This window comes from Typopeltis vanoorti, chromosome 20, assembly GCF_054136105.1.
Source record: "Typopeltis vanoorti isolate ZY-2024b chromosome 20, IOZ_Tvanoo_1.0, whole genome shotgun sequence".
Classification (NCBI taxonomy): domain Eukaryota; kingdom Metazoa; phylum Arthropoda; class Arachnida; order Uropygi; family Thelyphonidae; genus Typopeltis; species Typopeltis vanoorti.
In genome coordinates, this window is record NC_143568.1 from 99,683,456 (window position 1) to 99,698,741 (window position 15,286).

At 34.5% G+C, this 15,286-nt stretch overlaps 1 protein-coding gene and 1 long non-coding RNA gene across 6 annotated transcripts in view; one reads left to right on the forward strand and one right to left on the reverse strand.

The window, feature by feature from the left end:
• Nucleotides 1-15,286, forward strand: part of LOC150095706 (DNA excision repair protein ERCC-6-like) — a 269,923-nt gene that overhangs the window by 98,490 nt on the left and 156,147 nt on the right. For all 4 annotated transcript variants that reach the window (XM_090409872.1, XM_090409870.1, XM_090409874.1 and 1 more), the window contains exons 9-10: nt 1,687-1,789; nt 7,535-7,653. In XM_090409872.1, coding sequence (XP_090265998.1) covers nt 1,687-1,789; nt 7,535-7,653 — 222 coding nt within the window. The remainder of the gene's footprint in view (nt 1-1,686; nt 1,790-7,534; nt 7,654-15,286) is intronic.
• LOC150095707 (uncharacterized) overlaps nt 1,813-15,286 on the reverse strand; it is a 93,513-nt gene continuing 80,039 nt past the window's right edge. For both annotated transcript variants that reach the window (XR_016550037.1, XR_016550038.1), the window contains exon 3: nt 1,813-1,930. This is a non-coding gene — a long non-coding RNA (uncharacterized LOC150095707). The remainder of the gene's footprint in view (nt 1,931-15,286) is intronic.

Consider the following 15,286-nt stretch of genomic DNA (forward strand, 5'->3'; position numbering starts at 1 on the left):
TAGTAGCTGATGGAATATCAGCATGGATGCTAAGAATGTTCAACCAAACTTTTCGTTCCTTTGACCAGGCTATATAATTTGAGCCTCAGATCAGGGAATATTCCAGATGAGTGGAAAGAATGTTTGATAATCCCACTGCACGAGGATGTTGCCAAGACTGATGTATCCCACTATTGCCATATCAGTATCTCTGGAATGGAGTGGTGAAGATGCTGGAAAAGTTTAGTAAAAGCTTGTATACAGAAATGGATTGACAGATAATGTATACTTTGTAATGAATATTATGAGTTTACTAAGGGAAGATCACTTGTCAGAAACTTACATTCTATGAAAATGTTATCATTGAGTTAGACAAGGGGAAAGGATACAGCACAGTACTTTTAGACATTGCAAAACATTTGGCAGGATACAGTATGATAGACTTGCATAAATTGGAGAATATGGGATTGGATTATGAAATATTAGCATGGATAAGAGGATAGCTGACTGATAGATATTAAAAATGGTATATGGAAGGATGTGAGTCTGCAATAGTTAAGATGACCAGTGATATACCACAGGGATATCAATCCTTGGTTCATTGTTGTTCAATCTTTACATTAATGACTTTCTTTGATAAACACATATTAAGTAATATTAAGTTACAGCCATAAAGAAAAATTACATTAATGACAATGGGAAAGATTTGGTAGGTGATGTACAGTTATTTTTTTGATGTTACAAATATAGGCTGGGTAATCAAGAATGGGATTGACATGTAGTACTTGCAGAATTATTTTAAATCAGCTGGAATTGTGGCCATGTGAAAATGGCTGTCAGTTTAATGTTTAGTAAATGTAAAGTTTTGCACCCTGGTGTAATGGTGTAATGAAATGACCAGTGTCATATTATATTTATGGGATTATGCTAGAAGAAACTTATCAGGCTAGGGATCTTGGAGTTTTAGAAGACATCAGTTTGAAGTTCAAGGTATAGCAAAGATTGCAAATATAACTTAGAGGATAATGGTAATGCTGAAACAAACCTTAACATATAAAGATAAGGAAGTCTTGTTTTTCCACTTTACAAGACCTCAATATAACCTCACTTGGACTATTGTGCTCAGGTCTGGTCTTCTGGTTTCCATGGTGATGCTGATAAAGTGGATAGGTTACAAAGAACAATGTTCAAGTTGATATTGGGATTGTGGAATGCAGATTAATAATGATACCAATTGAGAATTTATGGATTGCTGATGCTCTCACACAAGAAAAGGAGAAATGAATGATGGACTTACTAAATTCTAAAAGGGTCATACAAGATACCAGTAGATGAAATTTTTCATTTTATGGAGAGTGGGGAGAATGAATGCAGTGAAGGAGGCATTGAGAGCTAGATTTTTCTCTCAGAGTCGTGTGCAATTGGCATGGATTGCATTTGGAGTTGAGTGTATAATGTGAATGAATTCAAGAAAAGATATGACAGCTGGTGCAGGAAGTGATATGTGCCCTTCTCAATGAGTCGGACTCATCGAGGAAGTCCATATATCTCTTAATAATGTTGATAGTTAGCTAGTAATGAAATAAACTTCAGGAATTTATAACATTTTTTATATGCACTCTTTTAGAACATGACTGTTTTCATTAGCATTACAGACAGATTGATTTGACATCAATTTTATACTTTAAAATTTTTTATTAATTTCAGATTGTCATTAACAAGAAAAAATGACTTCATTATCTGGACAGTTCTTTCCTCAAAACAGATACAGATTTATAAAGACTTTCTTGAATCAGATGCTGTAAAAATGGTTAGCATTTTCATTTTATTATTATTATGGTTAATATAGCATATGTTATCTTATAGGCAAACTTATTGGCAGGACTTGACAAATACAAAATCCTATATGAACTCTTCCATGATCCCTCTTCATTTTCTTCAATAAAATGTCCTAGTAAGTAAATAAGAGTTCTATTAAATTTTTAGTATTGCTGTATCATGATTGGAGGATATTTCTTACAAAGGAATTTTACTATTCTTCCTGTTATCTGACTTTTTTTTCTTTGAATGGTTCTCACTTGTATGAAAACTATTTAGAGAAAGAAAAGTCAGATAATAGGAAGAACAGTAAAAACTTTTTTTTTTTTGGAAAATATAATTGATTAGATTAATTTTTGTTATTAGAATAGCCTTTTATATGATGCATTTTTCCAGAAAAATACCACTTATCAATTGCATGTTCTGATTTAAACCAATCAATTGATGGTCCGTTGCAGGATATTGTTATATTTCTAATCTGGAACCTGAAGTGTAGCTTTGTTCTTAAGATTGTATCATGTTCATCATACTAAAACACTCTTTCTTAGCATACTGTGGAGGGATGGAATTATTGTTATTAATTTGAAGGAAAATTGAAGTCCTCCTTTGGGTGACTCGGTTGACTTAAGAATGTCATCAAGCTTCAGATGCTTGCTTAATACCTTCATACCATTTGTTTAAAATATCTTCTATGTAACATACCCAAGTGAATTTTAAATGATGGAATGACTAGTTAACATCTTCAGAATCACTATATTCAATACTGTTTTTTGGTCGTTTTTTTTTTGTGTGGCTGCTTGCCAGCTGATAAAATCTACTCACTATGTGTGACTGGGCAAGTATATTTGTTCAGCCCTGTTCATAAAAATCCTACCCCCCCCCCCCCCCCAAAAAAAATAAAATAAAAAAATCTGTAAAATTTTATTCTCATAATCTCCCCACTGCATGTTAACCCGTATAGCTAGACAACTCTCTCTACTGATAAACATGTGAATGTTGGCTATTGTTTCATGCACCTCCACACTGCCCACAATTTTGTGGGCAGTGTGGAGGTGTGTGAAAGTGGTAACAGCATTTATGGCAAGACTGTACTGAAGCAAGGTAGAGAAAAGGTTTTGCAATTTCTTAATTTCAAAACACTACATTTATATTATGTAAATGGAACATTATACAGAGCAATACATAGTCTTTATTTACATTGGAAGTCAGCACTAAGAATTGAAGGAAGGAAATACATGAAAATGGTTTCATGTATTTCTTTCCTTCCAGAATTCTCTAACTAAATTGAATAAAAACTGTAAACAAACCTGACATGAAAATTGGCAATATAAAGCAATATAAAGTTCGAAGAAAAAGGCAGGAACATTGAAAACTTGAGCTGCATTCTCAGTGGAGAACCTGTTCTTAATATAGGACAAGTAAAATATTTCAGCCATTTAGCACAGTTTTTAGCAATAATGGCAAATTAAATTTGCAAATAGACAACAGAATAAGCAAAGGTGGTATGGTTGGGAACCAGTTGAATTAATTTATATGGAATAAGAGACAAATTAACCAAAACATTAAACTAGCAGTGTACAAGACAGTATTCAAACCAATTTTAAGTGATGGATCTGAGAGTAGTGTTAGATAGGAAGCACTTGATCACAAATTACTGACCAGAGACATGACAGTTCTGAGAAAAGTTAAGAGACCTGAACAGATGGCATCAATGGCAGTATCATATTAAAATATAGATATTAGGAAAGGTTAGCAAAACAGATGTTTGATGCCAAGATAGCAGGAAAAAGACTTGGAGGAGGACCAAGGTCTAGGTAGATTGATTTGATCAGAAGCCTTAGAAGAACAAAATGTTAGATATCACAATATTGGACTGCTGACAGATAATAGGCAAATTTGGAGGAAAATTGTTAAATAGGAGATTAATAATAATATAAACTTAATCATGTAGTATAGTAGCCAGAACACCCCATCAGCATATCAGGAAAATGATGACAAACATAAAAATAAATAAAATGCTTATTTTATTTTCATAATGTAATTGATTATTTATTGTTTTAAACATCGGTTCAATTATTAATTTTTCCATTTAAATTCCTTGATGTTATAACAACGAACATAAAATTAAACAGTTTTCATGTTAGGTGTCTTAGAGCTTTGTTTGTCAAGAATGCTGAAACACCAAGTCAGAAAAATGTAAGCAAAAAAGTGTGCGTGTGTGTGTGGGGGGGGGGAGTGGAACACCATGAATGAGTGTGAGAACCAAGAAATATAGAATCTAGTCTCTCAAGCTAGCCACAATATTGAATAGGGTGGTCTCAGTTCATGAAGTAAAGATGGTTGGGAGCCTAAAGGAATGCTACAGTTTTTATATACTAATGCCAGAAGTATCAGGAACTAGAGGGAGGAGTTTTTGGCATTGGTTAGTGAAACCTTACCTATAGTTATAGGCATTAGTGAGACTTGGCAGATGATGTAGTTACAGGGATTGGTATTTTCAGGGAGGATGGAGAAGATAGGATGGGGAGGATACCACTGATGATAGTAGATGAATTGCAGCCAAAAGAATTACAGGTATGAAGATGGCTATTCTTTTGCAGCAGTCCAGTGTGAGATTGGGACCAATAAGACAAAATGTACCATTGGTTGCTACTGTAAGCCAGGAGATTCCAGGGATGATCTGGAAGACATACATCAGTAAACTAGTATAAGTGCATGTCGAGTAGTAATTATAAGGGACTTCATAGAGATTGGAAAGAAGAATATCACATGACAGAGGAAATGGAATTTATACATTTACTGAGAGATGATTACTTAAGGCAGCATGTGATGGAGGGGACAAGATTGGGCTATAAGGTGGATGTTGAGGAAGTTCCCACTGAAGTTCTTGTATTCTCTTCAGGGTTCCTGTAGCTGTATGGGGTCTTGCATTGTCATGCAGGAGCAATACTTCTGTCACTAAACTTACATGTTTTCGGCGAATTGCATCCCAAATCTTCAGTAAAATTTCACAGTATAAGGAGGTATTCACATTTTCACCATACTTCTGAAAAACTTTCACCATACTTCCATTAGTACTCCCTGGGATCCCAAAATACTGTACACATAAGCTTGCCCACTGATGGTCCCTCCATGAGAGGTACTTGGTCATGGTAGAGGGAACCTCCCAGTGTGTTGATACTGGCCCTTTATGTCATTACTCTTTTTCTGTGCTTTTCTTCTTCAATTCTTTGCCTACTTCCTCTGAGTCTTTTTTACTACTATACTGTCTTCTAGACCACTATCACTGAGATTCAGTACCTTGCTACCATGTTTGCCATGTAGTATGACTGTTGGCAAGACTGGGTCCTGGATGGCCTGATTACTATCGGTTCATCTGTTGGGCTTGCCTGCAAGGGTGAGGGTGTTGCAGTAAGTCTTTTTCCCCATGGTTGGTCTGGAGACAGGATCCAAGACTTGTTATCTTGTGTATCGTATCTGAGGTAGTCCTGGACTTCTGCTCTTGAGTGTACTCATTGCTTGTTGGAGAGTGATGTTCATTTGTGGCTTCATGGTGGTTGGGGAGCTCTGGCACTGAATTAAACCTCTCCTGAGAATGGGGGGGGGGGACACAGAAGAAAATCTCAATACCAAAGGACTAGAAATTGTTTTATTTATTCTTTTTTTCCTCATCCGAGGTCAGGCTAGGATAAATGATTAACAAACATTTAGATTCATTTTACTTTTGTATAGTGCAGCAGCATATTGCTTGTTTATTCTATATATGTATGTTCCTGATGAAGACCTCAATACACAGTCGAAACATTGATTGTTACTTGCTTAATGTTAAGTAAAGTAATTATTCTAATGTGTCTTGTCTCCATAAATTCTTCAATATGAATGCTCACCACTGTGTGACCTTAAAAGAAATAACACAGTAGATGTTCAGTTGCTGATCCAACAGCGATTGCTGAAATGCTCACGGAGACTTTTGCTAAAACATCTGCAACATCTTCTTGTCCTCGAAGTTCCTTGCCAAAAAAAAACAAAAGTGACGCAAAACAGACAAATCCAGTTTACTTCAAATTACACCAAAAGAATACATGCTGTTCACTAAAGTGGAAATGAAAGCTGTTTCATTTAAGTGCCATCCAACTCCTATTGAATCAGACGATATCCATTATGAGGTGGTAAAACATCTTTCACGATCATCCGTGGAGATCAAATAACCTTTACAACAGAATTTTCTGAGAAAGCATATTTTCAGATACCTGGTCAAAAGGCCTTTCCTAAGGAAGGGAATGATCCAAAATCCCCAAATAATTACCCATGCACTTGCTCTGACCAGCTGCTTGTGCAAGATTCTGGAAAAAGTGGTCTCTCTCTCATTCCCCCCCCCCCCCAGAGAGAAACACCCTTTTTTTTCTAGAACATAATATGACTTCCAAAAATATTATTTTACTACTGATCATCTAGTTTGGCTGGAAGACATTCATCAGAGATGCCTTCCTAAAATGTGAGCATCTAGTATCAGTTTTCTTTGACAGGGAAAAGCATGACACTGTTTGGGGATTTATAATACTTGAAGATCTACACAATTTTGGTCTTAGAGGTAATCTAACATCAAGAACGTCTTATCTAACCGAATCTGTTCTGAGTAGAAACTACTCTTCTGACTGTATAACCAAGAGGAGTGTGTCCCACAAGGTTAAGTTTTAAGTGTCACGCTTTTTGCAATCAAGATCAACCCAATAACAGAACAACTTCCAGCAAGTAAAGCTCTCTATGTGGATTACCTCACCATCTTCTGTAATTTATGTAAATTACAGAAGATGGTGAGGTAATTTACATAAATTAATTTACATAAATTTACATAAAAATCTAAACTTGCAAGCCCCCATTTTGGGGGCTTGCAAGTTTAGATTTTCACAGCAGAAGACAAGAAGGGATTGTCACTACCATGGGTAGTTGCCCTTCCCATAGTGCCTAGCATTATTCACACCTGAAACTGTGCGTGCTTTGCATTGAGATACCAAGACAATTAATGTGAAGTCATTAGTCTCTATATACAAGTAGCCTAATTGTGAAGATACTTCACTTGTGAATTTTTTGCTTGGATAGAGGATTAAACGAGAATTAATTTCTTGGCATCTTTAATTTATAACCAAGTGAAAAAAACTTTAAACAACTATCTTCTCTGATTTTTGCTGCAGATGTGATTGGATCTCTCACATCTTCACCCTGAGGCATAGTTACTGCAACTTAGTTTTTTTTATTTTTTTATACAAACTTTTGAAATACCATACTGATTGTGTTGATCTGTTATCCCTTATTTCTGTCAATGCTTCCACCATGAGATTTCTTCTCACATTTGTAATACAATTATGCAGGTTTGACTATACCTCAAAGCTTGGAATGATGAGAATCTAGTGAATGAACTCTCAAAAACATTGACTTATTTTACAGCAATATGAATTCCATCGAAATTTTCTGTTATAAGTGTTAATTTTCATTGTGCATATTAGAAAGTTCCTGCAAATATCTTTTTTTTTTTCCTAGCTGATACCATGCAATGTTGTAATTTGATGCAACTTATGCTATTTTCATGATTTAATGTTTTCTATGACATAATATAACTATTCGAAATTTGTACACTGCCTGATTATAATTATAATGAATATATTTGCATATATGAAATATGTATTTATGGCATTATTAATATATTGTCTGTAATGTTTCATTTTCAATGCTATTGTAGATCTTGTTATCTAAGAGGTCCCCACTTGTTCAGTTGACAATTCTGAAAAAAATTTGTGATCATCTCAGATTACTTAGTCGAAGGGCATGTATTCAACTGGGTTTGGATGATAATCTCAGGTATGTATTTATCTTCAGGTAAGTTGCTTGCTTCTATTTTAAAAAATTCTCTGTTACTAGAATAGATTTTCTTTTAAAGTAAGCAAGCAAGCACTCATGCACACACAACAAAAAAAAAAAAAATTAGTTTTCTCGCACTACATTATATTTGAAGTAAAATAATCCTATAAAAAACTTAATTACTAGGCTTTTTGTTTAAATAGTTAACTTGTCTTAGATGGAGATGGCTGAGTTTCTATCCTAACATTGTGTCACATGGCAAAATACTATTTTTCGAAAAAAAAAAAAAGAAACACGTTTTCTTTTTATGCAGCTTTTGCTTAATGATGCTACTCATCCATTTGTCACCTGATTTATCCTCTTAAGCCTGCATAGTCACTCTCCTTGTATAAAATATCAGATTACATGGAATTTTAAGTATTTGGAATATAATTACATGGAATTATATTGCACATTAATTACATAGAATGTAACGATTCAGTTTAATCATTATATTCCATGACTAGTTCTTTCATTGCTAATAAAAAATAATATATATATATTAGAATGAAGAGCATTCTAATAATTTTTTTTTTTTTTTTTTTTTTTTCCCAGAAGATGCAGATTGGTCATAGACTAATAGGCAGATAGCATAGTGGTTGGTAAATAGACTTTTGAAAGTCTTAATTTCTCAAAAAAAAAAAGAAAAAAAAAAAATATATATATATATATATGCATACAATCTCACCCATGAAACATTAGAAATGCAGCACATTATGATGGACTAAGGGATGAATATTCAGGAACCCTGCCTTTAGAAATCAAACTCTTTGTGAGCCAGTTCAGACCTCCAATGAACAGTATTGTCTTGCACCAGATAAGGAAAAATCATTCATCACCTGATAATGGTGACTAAATTTTGACTCAATTTCTTGTACTAAATTACTGCTATATTTTAACTATCACTACTGATTTTTTTTATGGTATCATCTTAGTCTCCATTTGCTAGCTGAATCCAATCAACTAATGAGTGGATCTGAATACTATATGTAGCAGAAGCTCAGCTATTGCTTTAATGAGGGAAGGAAACATATTCCTGAGGTATGTGTGTGTGTCAACATTGCATACCCCCCCCCCAACACATCTTTCTGTGTGTGTGTTGGGAGGGGGGTGTATGCAATGAGTTGCTTGTGCAATTCACTGCACAAGCAACTCACTATTTATAGAAACCCCCCCTCACGCCAATAGATATCGTTAAGCAAAATCCCATCAATATCTGCCTAAAAACTTCACATCATCTCTGCACTAGGTAAATGTGCTCACTCCCTTCCCTGTGAAGAGGAACAACAACAAAGAACTACAGTTTCTTACAACCATTTCAGAAAAATGGTTATTCTAAACAGACAGAAAGCTATTTAATCCACTCCCCACCTTATTGAATATAGGAGTGATATAAAAGGCAACATATCTCTTTACTGTATATCAGTTCTGTTTTTCCTGAATTAGCTAAAGTTCTCAAGAAATTTAAAATCAGGACTTCTTTCACTCCTCTGCCCAAGCTATGTTCCTTACTCAATACACTTAAACAAAAACATAACAGCTTAAAATATCCCAGCATTTATCATTTTTGGTGCAACTGCAACATGTCCTATTTTGGTCAGACTGAAAAATCCATTGTATTAGGTCTGGAAGAGCATGTGAACAACATCACCTATGACAGAACTAGAGCCCGTGCACTGTCTAATCATGTTCTTAATTCTGCTGACCCTGAAGATAAAAATTCTATCACTCATCTATTCATCTAGAATAAATAAAAGAACAACTTTAGTTGCTGTGATGAACTCGAGAGAAGAATTGTGAAATCTAAAGAAATCATCCTCAGTCCATTACATCTTAATACTAACCTCAGCTATAATCTCTCTGATTGCCACTGTGCTGCTATCCAACTTTGGTGTTCACGAAATCATGATCACATGTATTTCCATCATAAGATTCTCAGATATATAAATCTCTACTTATTTCGTGGGTTGGCCTTTTAGAGGTTATGTTTAGGTTTTTATTGATTGCTTTATCTGTTTTTATTATTTTATTTTATTTTTATTTATTTTTTTTTTATTTATATTTATTTATTTTTTTATTTATATTTATTTATTTTTTTATTTATTTTTATTTTTTTATTTATATTTATTTATTTATTTATTTTCTGTACAAATTCATCACTATGTTGTTAGTTTATTAACTACAAACTTTGTTCTCAGTAATTTTCACTTTGTTGTCTGCATATCTTACCCATGAATGAGGATGCTTCTTTGCGTTTATTTCAGTTTCTTGCAAGATCGTTTGAGAAGCTTCAAAATAACAATGGTGATAATACACATACCTGTGGGGCTTCTCTTTTTATATCTATCTGTTGTGAAAGCATGTGCATTTTTATTGCAGATTATTGATTCAAGTATGTTTTTTAATTATTATCCTTAAATCTTTTGAATCCAAACTGATATTTTCTGAGATTCCTATAAGTTTAGCATAAGAGATAGTCACACTTTTTTAAAATTTACAAATCAGAGGTAGACCTGTTGTTTGTGCAGCAATTGATGTTTTGCATTGCTTATGCTTTTTCCACTTTTAAATCATGCTGTTTTTCAGCTATTATTTTATTTATTCAGTGTTGACATCTGCCTAATATTATTCTAGGAAATAATTCCAAGGTACTGTTCATTAAGTGTTCTGTAATCAGCACATCTCAGTGAATTTGAATTTTTTGAGTTTTGGGAAATTTATTTTTAGCGTTTCATTTGTAACTGAATCTAGACCCAGTGCTTTATTTTGGTTTTCTTTATTGTTATTTCTTCAGTTAGAATTGAAGGGCCATCTGTTTCATTCTCATCTGTTTTCAGGCTTTCCCTATTATCTGAATATGTTAGTCTTTATTTCTACCAGTGTTATAGAATATCTTTTGAACCTTTTTCATTTTTTATTCATCTGAGTCATTTGTTCCTTTTCCTTCCTGTAAGTTGTTTTATTTTATAGGTTTGCCATTCAACCATATTTCCTTTGCCACCTCTCATTTGAGTTATTTCTTTATTTAATTTTCTACATTTTACGTAATTTTTAACTTTATTATTGTTATTTTTAACTCCATAATTTCATAGAGTTATCTATTCTTTCTTTTTTTTGTTCTCTGGAATTATCATGCCTGCTTTATTCCTTTTATTTTACATTTTTATCATATTCAGTATGAAATACTGAATTACAGTGATTATCTGTTTCTTGTACATACTTATTTTTGAAGCCTGTTTATCATTCCAGTTTAGTCTTGAGTTTTTATTACTACTTTTTAACTTCTTCAGTTTTATTTCTTTGTTGAAATAAAACTGAATTTCAGTTTTATAGAAAACCCCTCACGCCAATAGATATTGTTAAGCATAATCCCATCAATATCTGCCTCAAAAACCTGTGGCTTTAATGAATTGTGATCTGAATTACATTTGGCATTAGGATAAGTTTTGACTTCTCTTATGAATTTCTCAGCTTTTTTTATGTAATTTTTCTCTAGTACAAAATTTAGTTAAAGGGGGAAAAAAAAAAAAAGACATTGAAATATATAGCATCTTAACCTGGGCTGTAGTGCCCCCCCCCGGATGCTGTGAACTCTGAGGTGGGCGGTAAGCATGATAATACTACTAATATAATAAAAGCAAAAAAATTCTGTATTTAATCTAGCATCCCTATTTATATTGTATGTTTGGGCAACGCTGTTCAGAATATTGTACGTCTGGAAATGCTGTTCAAATTTATTCACTCCTTAACTTTTAGAATTTTTACATTGAAACTTAAGTTATTAGGCTACTTTTTGGTCTGAATTTTCTACATTGAAAATAATTAATTTGGGCTATTTTTAGCAGAATCCACTACTTTTATAAGCTTTACCTGCTACTTTTCCTAAGGCCTGTGACAATTCTGGTTTACAGTTTACATCTAGCCCGTGGTATCGTGTGGCGCACTTCGTTGATATTGTGTATCACTGTAGCCCATTAAAATGAGTGAAAAAGGAAAGTGTCGTCAATATTCAAGTGAATATTTAAAATATGGAGTTATTCCTTCTGTAAATAATGAGCAGTTACCAATGTGCTTAATATGTGAAAAAACTTTCTCAAACGAAGAAAGGAAACCTCAAGAACGATTGAGCATTTAAGAATAAAGCATCCAAATAAAGCAAAATTAAAGACTAAATTTAAAAATCATCCTGGACTTAAAGGGTTCATTGTAAAACAAAGTAACCAACAAGAGAAGGGACTTGTTATGTCTTACAAACTTTTAAAATTAATTGCCAAATGTGGAAAGCCACATTCATTCAATTCCTCTCAGCAATAGTTCAGTATCAACAAGAGACGAAATGACAAAGGACATTGAAAAAAAAAATTTGTGATTTAAAAACCATAGAATTTTCTTTGCAACTTGATGAGACAACATTACATGACAACGAAGCTTTGTTAACGGCTTATGTGCGTTATATTTCAATAATGAATAAGTTATTGAAAGTTTCTATTTGCTGAACAACTGAAAATTGGTACAAAAGGTTCTACATTTTTAAGGTTGTTAAAGGAATGCTAAAAACATTCTTCTCACAAATATTATTGCATGTGCAACTGATGGAGTGCCAGCTATGATTTGTCGTCAGCCTGGATTTATAGCACATTTAAAAGTAGTAGTTCCAAATATCTTGACAATTCACTGCACTCTTCATATTCAGCACTTGTAAAACATCTTAGCAGTAGACTACATAAGACTTTGGGTGATGTTATTAAAGCAGTGAATAAAATAAAAACCTAATCATTGAATACCCATATTTTCAGGAACTTTGCCATGAAAATTATGAAGAATTTGAATGTCTTTTTCTTTACACTGAAGTTAGATAGCTCTCAAATGGAAACTATCTGCAATGCTTTAATGATCTCTATGACACTGATTTGGAATTCCTTAATTCATGTGATGAGAACATGTAATATTCTAAAAAAGGAAAAGGTTGACATCACATATCTTTATGATATTTTCACCAAATTAAATGAGGTTAACATCAAATTGCAGGGAAGCAAGATGAATATTATTAAGGCAAAGGGGATTATAAATGCTTTTATCAGCAAATTAACATTTTACAAGCAGAGCATTGCAAAACGAGATTTTCTGCAGTTCATAAGTCTACAAATAATAGATGATTTAATATTAGATACCTATTTGGATTGTTATTGTTCCCATCTTCTGACGTTAAAAGAAGACTCGATGATCAGATTCAAAGACTTTGAGTTTAAAATACCCAATTAGGTCATAAATCCATTTCTTTTTGATGACACTTCTGTTCATCCAAATTTGTGTGAAGAATTTATTGACTTAAAAAATTCTTTTGAAGCTCAAGTACAATTTCAACATGCGTATGAAAGATTCTGGCCAAACATGCAATGCAAGTATCCTGAACTTTAGCAAGAAATAAAATTACTGCTCATTGCTTTTCCTTCTTCATACTTGATCGAGAAAGAATTCAGTGTCGTGTTACAGTTGTTAGCTAAGCAGCGAAATAGATTGCAAATAAGTGAAAGAAAGACTTGAGACTTCATGTGTTGAACATTGAACCTGATATTGAAAAATTAGCAGGATCTCATCAGGCTAAGGGTAGCCATTAATGATTAGCTTATTAAATACAATAAGTTTACATCTTTTTTGAGTAAAAATTTTTAATTTTTACTCAATTTTTAATTATCATTAGTTAATTAAAAATTAACTAATGCCAAAACCAAGGATGAAATGTTGAATAACAGAGAAAGGACCACAGCTAGGGTGTACCCCGTAAGCGACACGCAGTTCTGTTGCCCGAGGACTGTGAGAAGTGGGCTAGGGCTACTGAACCAAGGACAGGTTCGGCTAAAGAAGCAAGTCCAACAGAAAGAGAGTGTGTGTAAAGTAAGAATCGGGTCGCTGAATGTGGGTATGATAAATGAGAAGAGTAGGGAGGTAGTGGACATGATGAGAAGAAGGAAGCTGAAGATCTTCTGCGTGCAGGAGACAAGGTGGAAGGGCAATAAAGCAAAGGAGCTGGCGGAGGGATATAAACTTTTATAGCGGTGTGAATGAGAAGGGAAGAAACGGAGTTGGAGTTATCATCAATAAGGAGCTGAAGGGTGGAGTCTGCGAGGTGTGCTGGAAGAATGATTGGATTATGAGCGTTAAGCTTGAGATGGGAGGAAGTGTGGCTACTATAGTGTGTGGCTATGCCCCAAAAGTAGGTTGTGATGAGGAGGAGAAAGAGCTATTCTGGAAAGAATTTGACCAAGTAGTAATGGGAATCCCTGATGGTGAGAGAGTGATCGTCGGAGCAGATCTGAATGGGCATGTAGGAAGGCAACGAAGCAGTGAAGAAAGGGTACATGAGGGTTGGAGTTAGTGGTGAAAGAAATGAAGACGGTAAAAGAATCATAGAATATACTGTGGCCTTCGATCTGGCTATAGCTAACACGTGGTTCAAGAAGAGAGTTGGGTATCTGATAATCTATAAGAGCACGGATAGAATGAGTCAGATTGACTATATTATGTGATGTAGGAAACATCTAAAGGAGGTGAAAAACTGTAAAGTGATTAATGGAGAAAGTGTAGCAGCACAGGTTGGTTGCGGTAGACTGTGATATAAAAGGGGAAAAGAAGAATAGATGGAAGTGGTGGATACAGAGGAGAATAAAATGGTGGAAATTGGAAGAGGAAGGCCCAAGGAATAAGTTTAAAGAAAAGGTATTGAAAGAAATGAAGTTACCAGAGGATGTGAAAGAATGGTGGGACGTTAATAGTCGGAATATTAGAAAAATTGGAGAAGAGGTGCTTGGTATAACATTAGGAAAGGGACCGCCTGAGGATAAGGAGGCATGGTGGTGGAATGAGGAGGTGCAGTTGGAGATCAAGGAAAAGAAAGAGGCAAAGAAAAAATGGGATATGACTGGAACTAGAGCTGACAAGGAGACATATAGATTAGCGAAGAAAAATGCAAAGAGACCTGTGGCAAGGGCGAAAGCGAGAGCAGTTGATGGGGTTTATGAAGAACTGGAGAGAAACGGTGGTGAAGCTCAGTTGTTGAGAATAGCAAAAGCCAGAGATAAGGCCTCGAAAGACATAACATCAGTCAAGCAGATAAAGGATGCCTCAGGAGTAGTATTACCAGAGGAGGACAAAATCAGAGGAAGATGGAAAGAATATTTCCGTAAACTACTAAATGAAGAGAATCTGAGAAAGAGGTGTGAGGATGGAGAGGCAAACAAGAGACCAGTGCAAGACATAAGTAGAGAGGAAGTGGATTGGGTACTGAGAAAAATGAAGAATGGAAAGGCTGTGGGGGGCAGACCAGATACCTGGGGAAGTGTGGAAAAGTTTGGGCAGTGAGGGCATCGATATGTTATGGGATCTGATGAGGAAAATAGCCCAACAGGAAAAGATACCAGAGGAATGGAGGAAAAGTATTCTCATCCCAATCTACAAAGGAAGAAGAGATGTTCAAGACTGTGGCAGCTATAGAGGGATCAAGCTGATGTCACACACATTGAAGATATGGGAAAGAGTAATTGAAGGGAGGATACGGCAGGAAACGAAAATTGGTGAGGAGCAGTTTGGATTTATG